The sequence below is a fragment of the Danio rerio genome, chromosome 5 (assembly GCF_049306965.1).
Source record: "Danio rerio strain Tuebingen ecotype United States chromosome 5, GRCz12tu, whole genome shotgun sequence".
NCBI lineage: Eukaryota > Metazoa > Chordata > Actinopteri > Cypriniformes > Danionidae > Danio > Danio rerio.
This window is the reverse complement of record NC_133180.1, coordinates 42289478-42307928: the sequence shown is the minus strand read 5'-3', so window position 1 is coordinate 42307928 and position 18451 is coordinate 42289478. Positions and strand designations below refer to the sequence as shown.

Genomic DNA, 18451 nt, shown 5'->3' with positions numbered 1-18451 from the left:
CTCTTAGTGTTAATGGTTAAATTATAACAAAATTAATAAAACATTCTTACAATTATTATTATAAATCATCATTTAAAAATGTCAGTTAAACATGTTTGCCTATGTTATTTGGCAAAATAACCAATACTTGGCAAAAGCGATATTACTCCTGGCAAAAGTAGGAACAGACAGATGCAGAGAGCAAATACCTGTTGTCAAAGTATCAAAAATCAGCTATAAAATTTAGGAAGGTCAGAAAGAGCAGCTTTTAATAAGAGCTGTAATGTGATAGCAGCTGTTTGTGTTTGCATCTCAGATTGCATCATGGCATTAATCTCATTCAGTCCAAATATGTCTCGAAATGCCATTTATAAAAGGCAGTGTGTCATGTGTAATATGATCCTCACCAAGTTTTAAACAAGAAAAACCACTAACGGCATGCTGCCATGAACAGCCATATTGTAGTGGGGGACGATGCGTTTCAAAATCTCACAGAAAAATAACGAAAGACCCCTATTCAAATTGTCTAAAACCTTTTATTTCTATTTTACTTTTGGATTCTACCCAAAATTTTATCCATCACTATTCATCACTCTGATCCATCTGGCATCAGATAATTGAAGTCAGAATTTTTAGCCCCCTGAATTATTCGCCCCCCTGTTTATTTTTGAGTCCAATTTCTGTTTAACAGAGAGAAGATATTTTCAACACATTTCTAAACATAATAGTTTTAATAACACATTTCTAATAACTGATTTATTTTGTCTTTGCCATGATGACAGTATATAATATTTTACTAAAAAGCACTTAAAGTGACATTTAAATGCTTAATTTAATTGGGTTAACTATGCAGGTTAGGGTAATAAGACAATTTATTGTATAATGATAGCTTGTTCTGTAGACTTTAAAAAATATAGAGGCTAATAATTTTGATTTTAAAGTGTTTTTAAACAAATTAAAAACTGCTTTCATTCTGGCCAAAATAAAACAAATAAGACTTTCTCCACAAGAAAAAATATTATCAGACATACTGTGAAAATTCCCTTGCTCTGTTAAACATAATTTAGGAAATATTTAAAAAATGAAATAAAAATTCAAAGGAAGGCTAATAATTCTGACTTCAACTGTATATAGGCAAAGTAATAAAACCTTTGGGTATCACTTTAATTTGATAGTCACATTTTGCTGGGTTTTAGTTACATTGCATCTACATGTCAACTCATTTTCAATAGATTATATGTAGACTGTTAGGTTAGGGTTAGGGTTATGGTTAGGGTGTTGACATGTACAAAGTTTTTTATAGTCAGTTAAATGTCTGTTGAAGGAGCAGTATCAGTAAATAATCAGACAGTCTACTAATACTCAGATGAGAAGTAATTGGCATGTAGTTGCAATGCAACTTTTAGTCAACAAAATGTGCAATAGGAACCATCAAAATAAAGTCTTATAACTGTGAATATTAACTTTTCTCAGAAATGTCATCTTTCTTTTCCCAATATCACTAAAACAATGCAATTTTTAATGTCCTCTTGTTCACAGTAAAAATCTCCCACACTGCAGACATCTTTTCTAATCTTTTCTCTGGCAAAAAACCTTTCTGAGGTACATGTCTGCAATATGGCATGTAATGCGAAAGACAAAGTCAAAAGCCTCATATCTGAAGCGGATCATCTGGTGCTAAAAATGTCTTTGTACCAGTCTGAAGTATAGTTGTGGATATCTTTGGAAGCCCTCACACATGTGCTCATCAATGTGCTTATCAATGGGTTCTTTTACGGATTGTGAGATGAGGCGCTATCAGTGTCATCACCTTGTGGACAAACAAACTCATTAAAAATAAATACATGTGCGAAAAAAGTTTAGCATGTGCAGACTGTTCTGATGACAAGATTAGCATCAAACACGGTGCACACACTATGTAAATATACACTGGCAAGTAACACTGAATAAAATTGTCTCCTAATAATGGTCTCTTGAAAATCCTCCTTCATTATGGTCTCATCCCTGATAAGTCATACACAAATCCACGTACTGAGTGACAAAACCTAATCTGGAGGAGGAGGAGGTTCTCACTCTATTCATGCTGTCAGTTAAAAACTATGATAACAGCAATGAAAGCTACTTGACACCATGGACACATGATTGACAACACAACAGTAAAACGAGTACGGCAGGTAACCTGGATTATGTGCTGAAAGATTCAGTTATGACAAGCAAATCCATAATAGGCTTAATGCAAAAAGGCTTTATTTGAAAAACAATGGGGCAGATGTGTGCACGAACACTAAATATCTGCATGTTTTAGTCAACCCCTGATGAGAGCGCTGGTTTCCTGAGTGCTGGAGTCAATACAGATTTAGACATCAAGCATAAGAACCGAGGCGGTGGGATTTAATTATATTTGATCTCATGCCTGAGCTGACGGGAAGAGCTTCACTTCGCTGCTTTCAGGCATTTTTATGTCATGGCATCAGTAGACTGGGTGACTCCTCGCTGACTGTCTCTCGGGTGGATTAGCCCGTGGCGCAATAACAACAGCGTGAACCACGATAAAACCTGCCCTGCATTCCTGTCATCACAAATTTAAACAGATGAAACGGAGCTAAATGACGACTCGGCCTTCTCTGTCATCTGTTGCCTCTCAGGGCAAATAAATCAGATCTCCTGTGACCTGTAACCGCCTCCGACACCAAACCAAACCAAACTGCTGAGGTGGAGTTCTGCTTCAAACAAGAAAATCTGTTGCAAAGATGGTTTGACTAGTCAAAAATGGCCACACATGATGTGTAAACAAATACATCACAAAAATGTGTCATTGGCACGGAAAGCTTCGAGAAATGATTTACAGTGTATATTGTAGAGCATGTAGTCTGGAATAAGGACTCTCATTATAATTACAGAGTTTAATTAATATTGCTAAGACGAGATTTTTATAATATTGGACTTTGTACTAAGATTTTTAAATAATTTCATGACCTAAACCTGTAAATGATTCCAATACTCTGCATTTTTTAATATAAACTGCTGTTGAAATTCTGGTTGAATCTACATCAGCGCTGCTGATATACCGAATAAGCACTAAGTGAGTGAACAGTCAGTTGTCATGATGTTGTAAGCTATTCAGTAATAATATATTGTACTGCTGACAGGCTGCAAGGTCAGCAACACACCACAATACATCGGCACATAGATTTTGTTGAAATACTGCCAAGTTCCTTCAGTGTAACGTGTAAGGAATCCTCAGCCACAGCTGTTGGAAAGGCACATCTGTCATGATCCATAGTTTTAGAGTGTCTCTCGTTCAGTTCTTCTTCCTCAAAACATTTTCTGTTCGTCTTGATGACTATTGTGCATGACAAGTTTATAATACAACATCTCAGTCAATCATGCTTTAAAAATGATTTGATCTTTGCTGTATTTGATACATTTATTATGTTTTCACAATAAATGGAAATGATCTGAACACAGAATTATAATTACTTCATTCATTCATTCATTTGCTCTTCGACTTAGTCCCTTTGTTAATCAGGGGTCACCACAGCGGAATGAACCACCAACTTATTCAGCATATGTTTTGCACAGCGGATGCCCTTCCAGCTGCAACCCATCACTGAGTATGGATTTAGTTCATTGTTTAAATAATCTATTGTATGGCTGCTCCATTATGAAAAATATCAGGGCTGCATGATATTGGAAAAAACATACATTGTGATTATTTTACTGCAATATCTCTTGCTATATGAATATCATTTTAAAGATGATTTGAGTAACTCTATTGGGGAAGAATTCATGATTTTACATTAAAAGGGAGTTCAACTGCATAACAAATAAATTACAAGCATAAAGTAATACAGTAGAACAAAGTAACACAGTCACAGAACTTTAAAATCGTTCACTCCATTAGGATTAAACTTTGCTAGTAATCTGTTTTTGACTTAATTACAATTTTAACTCAGCATTCCAGATCCTGAGAGGTGACTATGCAGACTGCACACTGCAATATATATATATATATATATATATATATATATATATATATATATATATATATATATATATATATATATATATATATATATATATATATATATAAATTCTGAAACAATATATTGTGCAGTCCTAAAAAAATCATTATCACGATTATTATGGTACAATTTCTAAAATGTATATAGTTGCAGTAAAAATATTTCCAGAGTGCTCTTTAACAGAAACATGATTTTTTTCAACACATTTTTAAACATTAGTTTTAATAACTAATTTATTTTGTCTTTGCCATGATGACAGTACATAATATTTTAGTTATTTTTCAATAGGTGCTTAAGGTGCAATTTAAAGACTTAAGTAGGTTAATTAGGTTAACTAGGCAAGTTGAAATTAACAACTAAAACAGAAATAAAAATAATTTTTTTAAACTTTTATTCCAGTCAAACTAAAAGAAACAACACTTTTTTCCAGAAGAAAAAAATATTATGGGATATACTGTGAAACTTTCCCTGCTCTATTAAATATTGTTTAGATATTTAAAAAAAAGGAATAAAAATATCTAATAATTTTGCCTTCAACTGTTTATGCATTTTCTGGAAAAAAAAAAAGATTGCTACTACACCAATACATTTCAGAAATTAAGAAATGTCTTACTTTACAATACCACAGAAGAAGTTTTACCAAAATCAAATCAAGAAAACAAACAAAATGTCTTAAAAACATTTAAAAAAAAATACAACAGAAATAAAATATAAAAAAAGGAAAAAGTTTAGTTTCTTTTTAAAGCTCCTACGGTCCTGCAGTTAAAAGCAGTGGGTAAAAGTAAAAAGTGGGTAATTTTTATTTTATTTTATCTTTTGTTGTTTTATTAATAATGGAAATATGCATTTAATTTCTTATGTATTTAATCAAAAATGAAGAAAACAATATTTTAAAAATGTAAATAAATGTTTTAATTAAGATTAGGTTGGGCATCTATTATTAAGTTCTATATATTAGTATTATTAATAATGTAAAAAAAATTCAATTATATGATATAAACAGGTCTGACATTTTTCTTGTGCGACAGTATCTGTCTTTACAAAAATCAACATCATATAGACATCTTATTTTAAACAATAAACCTTAACTTTAATACGTTTGTACAACTACATCAAATTACAGCACATGTGGATTAAAATATATGGTTAAATAATGATCATACAGTTAAAATACACCATATTACCAAAACAAAGTCATATTAGTGACAAAAACAGCCACGAGAGCTTAAAATATCTGCCATGGAAAGTCTTCAAAGGCTGCAAACTTCCTCATATTATGCAAGGCCTTTAAAGTTCCTCTATTTCCGCTATAAAAATATGGAGGGCTGATGTCTGCTGAAGCACCTTGGTGGGAAAAAGCGGTCAGATGATGTACCTCCCTCTTCAATAAAGCTGAAAATTCATTATGCTAACATAATACCAGGATGCTGCCTTCCCCACTGTGGCAAGGTCATCCCCTCAGGGATGTTTTCACATAATCTGAGAGTAATTATAATACAAACAGCAGAAGCCGTTGTTTCAGATAGCATCAGGGGCACAAACACACCACGGTGGCAGCAACACTTCAGAGAACTGGACGGGTCAAGCAGGAAACATGGAAAAGCCTATCACAATAGTATCTACACATTCTCAGCCTTTACCAAAACAATAAAGCCTGCATTTCTATTGTTGGCGAGACGGCAGATGGGTGGCTGGGCATTTATGATGCTTTGTTTTCCACCACAGGTGCCACACATTTATACACAAATCGAATTATTCCAGTTGTTCAGATGACAGGATATGCTTGTTATATTACAGTATTTACTCAAAAGAAAAACTGTTTACCCTTATATTATGCTGCAGGTCAATTTGACCTGCTGTAACACAAAACCTGCATCAGAAATACTAAAAATACTAATAGCAGGCCTGTAGCCAGTCTGGTGAAAGGGTGGCTCTTTTATCGCAAAAAGTGGACCTTTTTGCAATTATACGCCTCATTTTCCATGTAATTAAGACTTTTAAATACTGCATTTTAGTGACATTTTAAGCACTATTCTGAATTAGCTTGTTAGATGGTCATCATAACCACATTTTTAGACTATTTTAGCCAAAATAGTATTCAAAAAAATTTTGGTCATTTGTTTTAAGAATAAGGTCCAAGATTTAAAATAAAAGCTAATTCTCTTTTTTTAAAACAACACAGTAGCGAAAGACTTCTCCTATGCACAGCTGGATGTTGGATGAAAAATGTTTGTTAGGATTGGCCAAAACTGATTAGCAAAAGTCACACCGAATCGACAGCTGACAGAGGATTCTGATTGGTCTTAAAGCATTTTTCGATGGGTTATTTTCACCATGATGGCATAGCAGTCAAAATAAGACAAATAGTCTCATGTATGGGACAAAAAAATGGGCCTGAATATATATATATATATATATATATATTTTTTTTTTTTAAATTCTAGTCACAATTTAGGCCATAAAGTAAAACAACAACAACTGCTAACTGCCCTTAGCAGCTAACTACATTTATTCAATTAGCAGACACTTTTGCTCAAAGAAATGCTTTAACTGCTTTTTACACTGCTTTACAGGCATACAGTTCCGGTTTATTCATGGTAGCTTTGCTAAGACTCAAACCCATGATCTTGGTGCTGCTTGTGCCACAAACTGCTACTTAAGGTTAAAAGAAGAAAGAAATTGGTAAAAATCATAATAATAATTTTAAAAAGTAATAATTAAAACTACTAATAAAATAATATAATAAAAAATGTAAATACACAGTAATAATAACATAAAATTAAAAACATGTTGTTACAGTTACAATGTTGTTTCTTTAAATAAAATTAAATATAATATCATACAATTAAAAAAAATTATACACTGCAAAAAACTGCTTTTTTACTTGAGAGTTTTTGTCTTGTTTCAAGTCCAAATATCTAAAAATTCTTGAATCAAAATAATCTGCCAATGAGGTAAACAAAATTAACTTGTTTTCTCGTTGCATAAATAATATCTGACTAAGCCAATAGGCAGATTACTTATTTTAAAGAAAAATCACTTGATTTTGGCATATTGTTTCTGAAAACAAGACAATGTTCTTGGCTTGTCTAGAAACTGCTTCTTGATTTAAGAATATTTAGATATTTGGACTAGAAACAAGACAAAAACTCAAAGTAAGAAAAGCAGTTTTACAGTGTGTATGTTCTAATTTTTATTTCTGCAATGTGTGAAAAGTATTATTATGTCAAATGTGTTTTTATGGTGTGGGTAAAACTGAAAAGTCAAGTGAAGACAGTATGTCCTGCCTCATCTTAACTGGTCGTTTTCACCAACACCATTAAAAAAACACACCCAAAATTCAAACATGAACTGAGAGTTAAAAATGTTTCTTTGGTTATTTGATGAACACAATTTCACCTGGCTAAAAAAGCATCCACAAATCCAATAATTACCCTTATCTAAACATCACCATCTAAAGCCAACATATGGTTTTGCGGCATGGGTGTGAAAGGGTGTGTGCTTCTGATATTTGCTATCTGACCAGCTCCACAAAACAAGACTCACCTCTTTTCTGCATGAAACTGAAGAGATCGTCAAGAAACTCCTTCCTCTTCTCATCATCGTCTAGTTCGTACAGCTGTGGAAAGATAAAAATGATGCTTTGTTAGTATTTTGAACAGCACTGTTGTCTTGTTTCTTGCTCAAATATCTAAAAATGCTTAAATTAAGAAGCATTTTCTAGACAAAAAAACAATATTGGCTTGTTTTCAGAAATAACAAATTTAAATTTAATAACGTGACAATAATAAAGACTTTAGTAATCTAATTTCAAAACAAGAACAGGATCATTTTATTTAATCTATAGGCAGGTTATTTTGCTTGTTTCAAAGAAAAACTCAAGTCATTTTACTTATGATTTCTGAAAACAAGTCAATTTTTGCTTGTCTGTAAATGCTTCTTGATTTAAGAATGTCAAGACAAGGCGCATTTTTACGAAGCTACAGATTATGACACACATACAATAGAGCAAATCTAGCGTTAAATTTATCGTATTAAACCTAGACGCTGATACACTTACACCAGTGGGAAACCGCAAGCATTTTAAGGGCGCTTTTGCCTGTATTGGCATATCCATTATGTTTTCTCATCCTGTCCCCTCTCTCTGAATGGACATGCTCAAAAGAGCCTTTTAAAAGCCGTCTCGTGAAGGAGAAGACTGCAACCTGATGGAAATATGCTCCTCAACCTTCACTTTCAATAAGTCTTAGGCCACGTTAACAGGCGAGCAGGTCGATACAGGAAGACAGAGGGATGACCTTTGGAAACAGCGGGGCACATGGAACAAGGCCCCGGAGATAATAACCGATCATTTAGGAGTGTATTAGCTGTCACCAATATTAAAGGACCAATGCAATCAATGCCTCGGAGAAAAAGGTACAGTGGGTTTAAAGTGTGAATACAACACACCAGGCTTTTACCCATGTGTGACATTTCCGAGACGTGCAGCACGAATAAAACACGTTTCAGTCGAAGTATGACATCTCTCATCGGGAACCGAGCTCGGAAATGCTGTAAAGTCAGTCAAGTCACCAGCATATAGATGATATCTGTTAACATCTATATGTGTCATACTTGTCGAAACATATAGAAACGAGAGTGACTTTAAATCCGTTTGAGATCGTTTAAACAAACGCATCACTGCTAAATGGTTGTTCATATGCATGCAGATACTGATGCACAAGATATGAACGTGCAAGTCTGAATGTAAATCCTGAAGAACAAGAGTGTGTAACATGAAAACCCTGCTCCTCTTAATGTATGGAGATTTAAATGTTGATGTTGCGCAATATTCTGAAGCAGGTCGCACACCAGACTAGAAGTGCAATGCTGTGAAATGATACATATTGTTTTATGTGAGCGTATGTCATGTCACATGCTGCGTTCAATTCCTTCTGGAAAGCTCGTACTTCACAAGTCGTAACTATGACGTCAAGTGCGTTAAAGTTACTTTTGATAGCTGTAATAAAGAAATTGCATTAGGCGTGTTTTGCATTTTCATTTTTGTTAAATAGTTTATTTAGCCACTTTAAGCTAATCATTTTAAACTTTTATATTGTTAAATTACATCTTGTATCTTGTCATACTCAAAAAGTTTTAATTTTTTTAATAAACACATGACAGTTGTTGCATCCTTCAATTTCACTATGCTTTGTTTCCACCAAAAAATGAGAATTACTTTATGCGCAAAACTAGAATATCGCATAAAAGATGTGCGAATAAAGCAGGGTTTCCATCCAACGAGTTAAAGAGAACAAAATCGTCACTTTCTGATTGGCGGCAAATATCAACAGTAAAAATGTATTTTGTGGTAGGGGAAGCTGCACAAATCTTTTCCTTATTTAATAAATGACTTGAGCCTCAGAAGACGATGACGACAGCACTGATCGCTCATAACAAAAATTACACTTTTTTTTAATGCGCATGCTGGAATTTGTTTGGTAAAAGTGTTTCCATCCTAGTTTTTGCAGATCTTTTCTTATCAAATAAAAAGTTTTTCCTACTAAGTTACGCGAACATATTTTAATGCGCATTTTCAAAATTGATGCGCATCTTGCTGTTTCCATCAACTGATTTTTATGTGCATCTCTAAAATGCACATAAAAATAGGTGGATGGAAATGTAGCTAATGACATTAGCTCAGAAACTCTGGAATTTAAGAGAATTTTGAGTTTTCGATTTGTAATAATGAATTTGTAGTGCTGATTGTGTTCGACGTTCAACTCGTAAATATTGATTTATGACTTGAAAGCATCAACAGTGCACAATTTGCATAAATTCATAATAAATAATATTATATTTGCTTATTACTTGGCTGTCTAGAATACTCGATTTTGATAGGTCAGTTGCGAAATTCCAAATTATTTTATCCCGAGATAACAACCACCAAATAACACAGGTCATCCGGGAACTTTGAATCACCTTAACCGTCAGTGAATCCGTTTAAATCCATACACTAGCATCCACATTCATATGTATTTGCTTGTCTGTCATGCCACAGTTTTTAATGGTTTGGTGAATAATACATAGAAAAGTCTATTTTTTATTTAGTCAGTTTTGTTTCTGTCTACTTCGTGTTTTTAACTGTTTGCCACCATCTTGTTACTGAACAAGTGCGGAGGTTAGTGTATACTCCATCAGCTGTTTTGTCAGCTTTGCATTTAATTAAGAATTAGTTAATAAACTATTACGTTTTAGATCAATGTTTTGTGTTTTAATGTAAGTTTTATGGCAGTTTTTCTGCAGAATAAAGCCCTTCAGTCCTATACAAGATAAGCCTGTCAGGCTTAATTGTGCCAAAACAACCTCCTGGATGTACTTAATTCACTATGGAACGTGAGTCCAGTGTGCAATTCCTCAAGCAGTCATAGATGCAGCATGGTGCTTCTTGTCAAGTGTCTGATGTGCATATTGGGACTTATATTTATTTATTTATTTTCCTTCAACTTAGTATCTATTTCAGAGGTCGCCACAGTGGAATGAACTGCCAACTGTTTTAGTATATGTTCTCTTCCAGCCACAACCCAGTACTGGGAAACACACTTTACACACCTTACACACTCTATCATACACTATGGCCAATTTAGTTGATTCAATTCACCTATAGTGCATGTCTTATGGGGGACACCAGAGCACCAGGAGCAAAGAAACCCACGTTAACACGAGGAGAACATGCAAACTCCACACAGCTATGCCAACTGATCCAGCCAGGACTCGAACCAATGACCTTCTTGCTGTGAGGTGAAAGTGCTAACCACTAAGCCCCTATGCCGCCCCAGGGCTTAAATTCTAGTATTTCATTCATTCATTCATTCATTTTCTTGTCGGCTTTATCCCTTACTTAATCTGGGGTCGCCACAGTGGAATGAACCATCAATTTATCCAGCATAAGTTTTACGCAGCGAATGCCCTTCCAGCTGCAACCCATCTCTGGGAAATCTAATACTTCAAAACATTCTAAAACAATCTGAAAATGTAAATCGATATTTTAATACATAAACAAGAACGAGCTGTTGCTCATCTTACATTCATTTATCCATCCAAACACCTGCAGTTATATGAGTAAATTAGACATTGATTAAGACTGAACTGATGTAATTGTGACACTGTCAGTTACCGAGGTCATCAGTAAGCTGGAGCGACCAGTAGAGGGGTAATTAAGTCAAAAGCGTAATGACGTCTACATCATTGCATTAAATATTAACAGATGGAAAATACATTAGAGCTCTGCTTCACCTCTGAGTGGTCCATTACAGTCATATTAGTTCTGTTCCCAGCATTATGACTGCAGGAATGCAGGGCACTGATGCATGTCGTCTCACAACATTAGCATGAAGCTAAATCTCGATGTGATTGGAATGAATCACAATTTGAATTCACTGTTTATACAGTAAAATTGATTTGTTAAATAACATATAGTGGTGTTTATTTTAACAGTATTTTTTACTGTTTAGTGACGGCACTGATAAGCTGACACAGTTTAATAAATAATTTGAAAAACTTAATTATTTGAGTTGACTGAAATCATTTCATAAACAAACATTTTTTTGTACCTTTTGTTAACTGAAAAAAGTAAAATATTTAAACTTATAAATTAATTTATTTCTGCTTGTTGCAGATATTCAATATTTTTTTTAATTAAAAAAGATTACTTATATAAAATAACAACAAGGCTACACGGAAATATGAAATACACTTTTTGCAACTTGTTAACTGAAAAGTAAAATATCTAAAATGTTAACTTGTTTTATCTCTGCTAGTTGCAAAGGAAATGTTTCAATACTCTGTTTAACTTAAAAAAATGTATAAGTATAAAAATTAAACAAAATAACAATAAGGCTGCACAGAAATAAAAAACACAAAACAGTAAAGCAAACAAACCAAAGACAAAACACACACACAAAAAACTTTAAAACTAATTCAAACTACTAATAAAAACTGAACTATGACTATTTCCATGGTCTTTTCCAAGTAAACAGACTCAATCAAACTGCTTATTGATTTAAATGTCACTTTGCACAGAAGTCTAGAGTCATTCCCACTTTCTTGATTCAGTTGCTGAGCATGTGTTGTTTATGTGCGCGTGTGTGTTTGTGTTCATCATGAAGCGTCTCAATAGTTCGTCATAGTTTCAAATGACACAAGCTGTTTTTAATGTCAAGTCCCTTGAGGGTGCTGTAACTATGTGATCACACCTTCACTCAACCTTCAGCCACTTTAGGTTCAATGTGTAAGGTAAAAAAAAAGGAAATGAAACATGCTAAATATGTGAGTAATTTCTGAAAGAATTGTAAAAACAATATATGGTATTCGAATATACTTACATGAGTTATATATATATTATAAGTTACAATTGCAGAACACAAAAGCAAAAAAACAAACATTTGTAGACTAACTTTTATGAGGCTCTCAATATATGGCAATATGTTTACAGTGTGCATGTTGAAAACAGTATCACGCAGAGATTTCAGTAGAGGGAGCTCTTGACAATACAATATATTTCCCCAGTGCTGAAAAGTTTCACTTCTAGTAAGATATTTTTGTCAGCTTTTTCAGAACAAAACCAGACTCGGGCTGATTGACATTGATGGGTCTGACAAAACAAGGACAACTATTCCCTGACTGGGACTAGAAAAAAAAAAAAAAAAAAAAGGACTGTTCGCATGTTTATACAAACAGTCATGCTATAGACATTGTTTCACAATCCTCAAATCAGGTAGGTGGGCCAGTGACAGGGTGACATTCTTTGTGATTGAATACACACACACACACACACACACACCCCACTCTTTTTGTCAAAGGCGGTGGAGGGGGAGCAGGGATATGACTTTGAACCCAGTTAAAGTGGAGCTTCAGGCAGTCTAGAGCTGCTGCATGTCATACTAAAACCTGGAGGCTCAACAGAGGGACTGACTGTTGACCTTAAAGTTTGGAAATGCTTTTACTTCTATACCTCATAACCTTTGTGACCCTGCAAATAATACACTCCCGGTGTTATACTCGTGGGTGTGTGCATTCAAAGTCTGCTAAACAGCTCAGATGAAAGGCAAAAATGCAAGGTATTATTATTTAGAAAAAACAGAGACAAAGTAAAATAACTGGAATAACAGAAAATATTAGTGCTGGGCAAAGATTAATAGCGATTAATCTAATCCAAAATAAAAGTTTGTTTAAACAAAAGATTTAAGTGGGTTATATATATATATATATATATATATATATATATATATATATATATATATATATATATATATATATATATATATATATATGTATTTGTAATATGCACATATACATACATACAAAACTATACAAAACCTTTTTTTCATAGATATTTAAATATATAAATAAATAAATATATAGGCAAAGAAAGTGTTCTAGCAGGAATTCCAGAGTTCATGAAGGATCTTTGTATTCACCTTCAATGCCTCCCCCTTCATCTTACACCAGACATGCTCAATAATGTTCATGTCTGGTCACTGCGCTGGCCAATCCTGTAGCACCTTGGCCTTCTTTGCTTTCAGGAACTTTGATGTGGAGGCTGAATTATGAGAAGGAGCACTGTCCTGCTGGAGAATTTGCCCTCTCCTGTGGTTTGTAATGTACTGGGCAGCACAAATGCCTTGATACCTCAGGCTGTTGATGTTGCCATCCACTCTGCAGATCTCTGACACGCCCCCATACTGAATTAACCCCAAACTATGACTTTTCCTTCGCCAAACTTGACTGATTTCTGTAAGAATCTTGGGTCAATGCGGGTTCCAATAGGTCTTCTTCAGTATTTGTGGTGATTGGGATGAAGTTCAACAGATGGTTCATCAGAATCATCATTCTACCTTCTGCCACTTTTCCAAATGATTAACTAGAAGTCAATTTATCATTTGTTGGGATCGATGACAAGACTTTTGTTAGGTAGTGTATATTATGTTAGAACAAACCTTTATTTTTTATATGATTAATCGCAATTTATCTTTGCTCAGCATTAGTAGACAGTCAGACTTTTCCATATCTAATGAAGTTGTTAAGGCAAATTAAAACATCTTGATTTGAGCACATTTTTGTTCTTCATTGTACTTTGTATTTTACTGAAAAATAGCTCTTTTTAGTGCTTGGTTTGTCTTTACTTTCCATCATTTTAAGTCATCTTGTGAGGCTTGCCTATTGAGAACTTTCATGCTAAACTGTGTAATTGGCTGTCCTACCCTAACAAATAACTTCCTACACTGGGCAAGTTTCATTGCTCACAAAGCACTCTGCAGTCTCTTTATTCCCACATTATAAAATACTTCAAATAAAAATCGATATCTCATGTCCATTTATTCATTCATTTGGTAAAGAACTGCATAAAAAGCAAGATTGTATAAAGTAATTTGGTCATTATAGTGAAATAAACCTCTTGACAATGATCCGACCACTCTGTCTGAGTTTATATGATGATAATGATGTTATCTCTCATGTACAGTTGAAATGAGCCTAAAAGGGCAGAATTGGTTGCTTTAAAAAATAAAATAGATAGATAAATAAAATAAATAGAAGTAGAATTTATATTTAATATAAAAAATATGGTGTAATATTTATAACATGATATAATTAATAAATGGTATCTTGGACCACTCTAAGAATTAAAACAACAAATTAGGAGGAACAAATAATTTCAAAATACCCCTCACCACCTGTGCTAACAAACTACTAATTAACCAAGCATCAATACTGTGAAAAAATAAAGCCCATGTCAACAGAATCGTTCACAAAGAAGCTCCTCATCGTGTGTGCTGCTCACAGTGTGTGTGGACACGTGTGCCTTGTATTCCTTAAGAGTGACCCTATGTCTTCACAACAATAGCAATACTAGTAAAGTTTGACATTTAGTCCCCATGGGGAAACAGCTCATAAATCACACAGAATGAAGTATTTCGAAAACGTAAAAATGCAGAATGTGAGGGCTGGGCTACAGATGATACAGTCTGTACAGTATAAAAATCCTTATGTCTATGGGAAGTCCCCATAAAGATAGTTGTACAAGTGTGTCTGTGTGCGCGTGTGGACTGTGTCCCGGAGCTCCTGGGAAACTGCTGGGCTTAATGTGTCTGTGTGTGTTTGAATATGAGTGTGTGAGAAGCTCAGGCGCAAGGGAGCAGGAGTTAATTAGAGAACAACACGACTGGTCACGCTGGCACTAGTCCAAACTGGCCGACTGCCAGTGCTGCTTCCATTCCTTCACACACACACACACACACACACACACACATACACACACACACGCACACACACGCACACGCACAGACACACACGTTGGTCCTCAACTGTGCGCAGTTCTGCAGTGAGCTCAGCTGACATAATGAGATGTGTAAGCTAATATGAAGAGCTGATCTTTGTCTTTCCTTGATGGAGTTCCTCCTAATGGGATTTGCCCGGGTACTTGAGCTGACGGACTGGATTAAGTGGCAGTGAGTTGAGCGTGTACTGGCAGAGCTAAGTGTTATTTTACAGGGCCGGTGCAGTGTGGCCCTGTGAGGGAGGTGTGAGAAAGGCCCTCCTGTGGTGAGCGTGGACTTTTGCCCAGACTAAATCAGATTGTCAGTGTCACCGTGTACGGCACTGCTGTGGGAATTCAAAAATCTGTGTCGCACCAAACAGTCTGCAATGCCGACAAAAATTGATATAAACTTTTTTTATCTGGGATTTGTTTGATAACTATATGACTGAACAACATTTTGCCGTGTGTGCTTTTGTGTGCTTGGGAAGTCGAGGTCTGTCATGAATAAATAAATGGGCTTTATGCACAGCTAGTGTTTTTCAACCAATGATGAACTTCCGGTGAAAGCTTAATGCGACTATTTTCAATTTCAAAAGCTTCCTTTTACAGCATCGATGTGGTTATGTAATTCAAATATAATCAGTTAAATAGGCGTAAGCATTCATTTAGTTGTTAAACCATTAAGAGACAAAAGACCGTTTAAACACAGGCACCGTCATTAGCCGCAGGCTAGCGCAGAAACTCCACTGAAAATACTGGGATAAAATAAATGACCATATTTAAAAAACATGGTGCAGAAAAATATTAATTAACGCAGTGCTTCTTGTTTGGTCAGAGACCAACTTTTTATCGTATCTCAGCCAGACTATGAAGATCTCTGTTTCAGACCTTAAACGTTGCAATTTTGTTTGGGATGACAATTAACCGGAAGCCTGATTGAACTTGCTAACTGAAATTAAAAGTCTGTGTGCAAATACCCTCTTGTCAGTAGCTCAAAACCACCACTTTTTTGCTGTTGTTGCAAAATTAGAGCCATACTTAATAAAGTCAACTTAAAATATTATAGTATTATCGTAGCTGATAAATATCTTCTGCATCTCTAAAAACTGCACCATTAAATTGAAATGCATAATGTTATCACATCTACTTTTAACCAAAACACGACTAAATTATTTTTAAGTGTCATGACAATATGTCAACAATTCATTTTAACTCATTTATTTTCTAACGACTGCAAAAGCTAAATCACATTTTCAGTAGCTATTATTGATCAAATACAGTCTTCCCTGAACATTAATGTTAATTATTGTTTTGTGAATTAATAAATTAATAACTCTCACTCACTTTCCTTTGGCTTAGTCTTTGTATTATCAGAAGTCACAAAAGAAGACATTATTATAATAACATTACTTTAAATAACATACTCAAATTTATTTTATTTCATTATTTCCTTCATAATCATTTTATAATGTCTCTTTTGGTCTTATTGTCCAAGCACACCTTGCTACAATTTTTAATTTTTGCCCCAGCCAGTTCCATATTATTATTGTAAATGTTATTCATGTGTAATATGCCTTTTGGCGGTACGATAGATAGCACTGTCATCTAACAGCAAGGTTTCTGGTTTGAGCCTCGGCTGGGTCAGTTGGCGTTTCTGTGTGGAGTTTGCATGTTCTCCCCATGCTGGGTGGGTTTCCTCCGGGTTCTCCGGTTTCCCCCACAGTCCAAACACATGCACTATAGGTGAATTGAATTAGCTAAATTAGCAGTAGTGTATGTGTGCAAATGAGAGTGAATGGGTGATTCCCAGTGATGGGTTGCAGCTGGAAGGGTATGCAGCTGCTGCATAAAACATATGCTGGATAAATTGACGGTTTATTCCGCTGTGGTGACCCATGATTAATAAAGGGACTAAACTGAAAAGAAAATGATTCGTTAAATAAATAAATATGCCTTTTATTAGATTTTTTTTGAACCGTCCACAAACATTTTGATTAATATTAGATGGGTGGGGTGGGAGGTAGGCTATTGAGTTCCTTTGTAGTAAGCTAAATTCACTGTAATAAAGTACTTCCAAGAGAAGTTAAAATATGGTCCATCTCCTTCCTGTAAAGACTAAGGCAGTACTGTATGTATGTAAGTTTTTTCAATAAAAACAAAATTAAAGAGTTAAAAAAAAAATAACACGCTCAAAAAAACTAAACAGTACTTAGATAAATTTATTTCCTATTAGCTTTAGCCTGATATGAAATACTGGATGGACAAATAATACAACTGATATGTGAATAAGCCAATTTTTTTTATCCTAAACAAATCAAACCAAATCCCGAATACCAATTACATTCCCAAGGGGAGAGTTTGGCACAGAGCTGTCTGCTGTTCTCTCGCACATTAATCTTGACCACCAAAAACATTCACACTAGGATCAGGCACTCTTTTGCCGTTTAAAGACTCTCTTGATTTAGAGTAGCTGCCTGCCGTCAACCTGAAAACCGCTTTCTCCTGCCTTCACAGGATTCTAGCATGTGTGGATCAAAGTCAGAATTGACAACCAACTATCAGTCTATAATTTAGTCGAAAGAGAACCCTCCCTATTCTGTTCAGTGTACATTTTCACATGCTCAGATTGGGTCAGTAGCCCTTATATAATGCAATTCTGTCTCAGAAAACAACCACAGCTTCTGCTTATCATGTGTATGGTGATGCGCCACAATGGAGAATGTGGGGATGGTCCACCAACCGTCCTTCACCATTGTGTTTTACCATGTGATCTGAGGACTAGGAGATTGCAAAAGATGCTCTGAATGACCTTTTAGTGAAATGATTGAACTTAAAGAGGCAATTGTGTAAGACATTATTTTTGTTATATCCTGACATTTGCTTCTGATAATTGTACCTTCGGCATGAATGAATTTCACTTCGCCAGAGCCACAGACTGACCTCATTTATGTACGGCTAAGAGAAAGAAAAAAAGGGAATGCGGGTTGTTTGACAGAATTTAAGACACTTTAATGGCAAACCCCCATAGTGCAATTAAGGGATTAGGCTGAAAACTGCTCAGCACTCACATTTCGCTCTTTAATTACAAGTGAAAAACACAGCAAATCTTCATAGTCACTCAAGTAGAGTCCTATGAATTATACATCGTGGG

At 34.8% G+C, this 18451-nt stretch overlaps 1 protein-coding gene across 34 annotated transcripts in view; it reads right to left on the bottom strand.

Moving 5' to 3' along the window:
* Positions 1–18451, bottom strand: part of arid3c (AT rich interactive domain 3C (BRIGHT-like)) — a 219997-nt gene that overhangs the window by 26552 nt on the left and 174994 nt on the right. For all 34 annotated transcript variants that reach the window (XM_073950923.1, XM_073950907.1, XM_073950914.1 and 31 more), the window contains 1 exon segment: positions 7551–7623. In XM_073950923.1, coding sequence (XP_073807024.1) covers positions 7551–7623 — 73 coding nt within the window.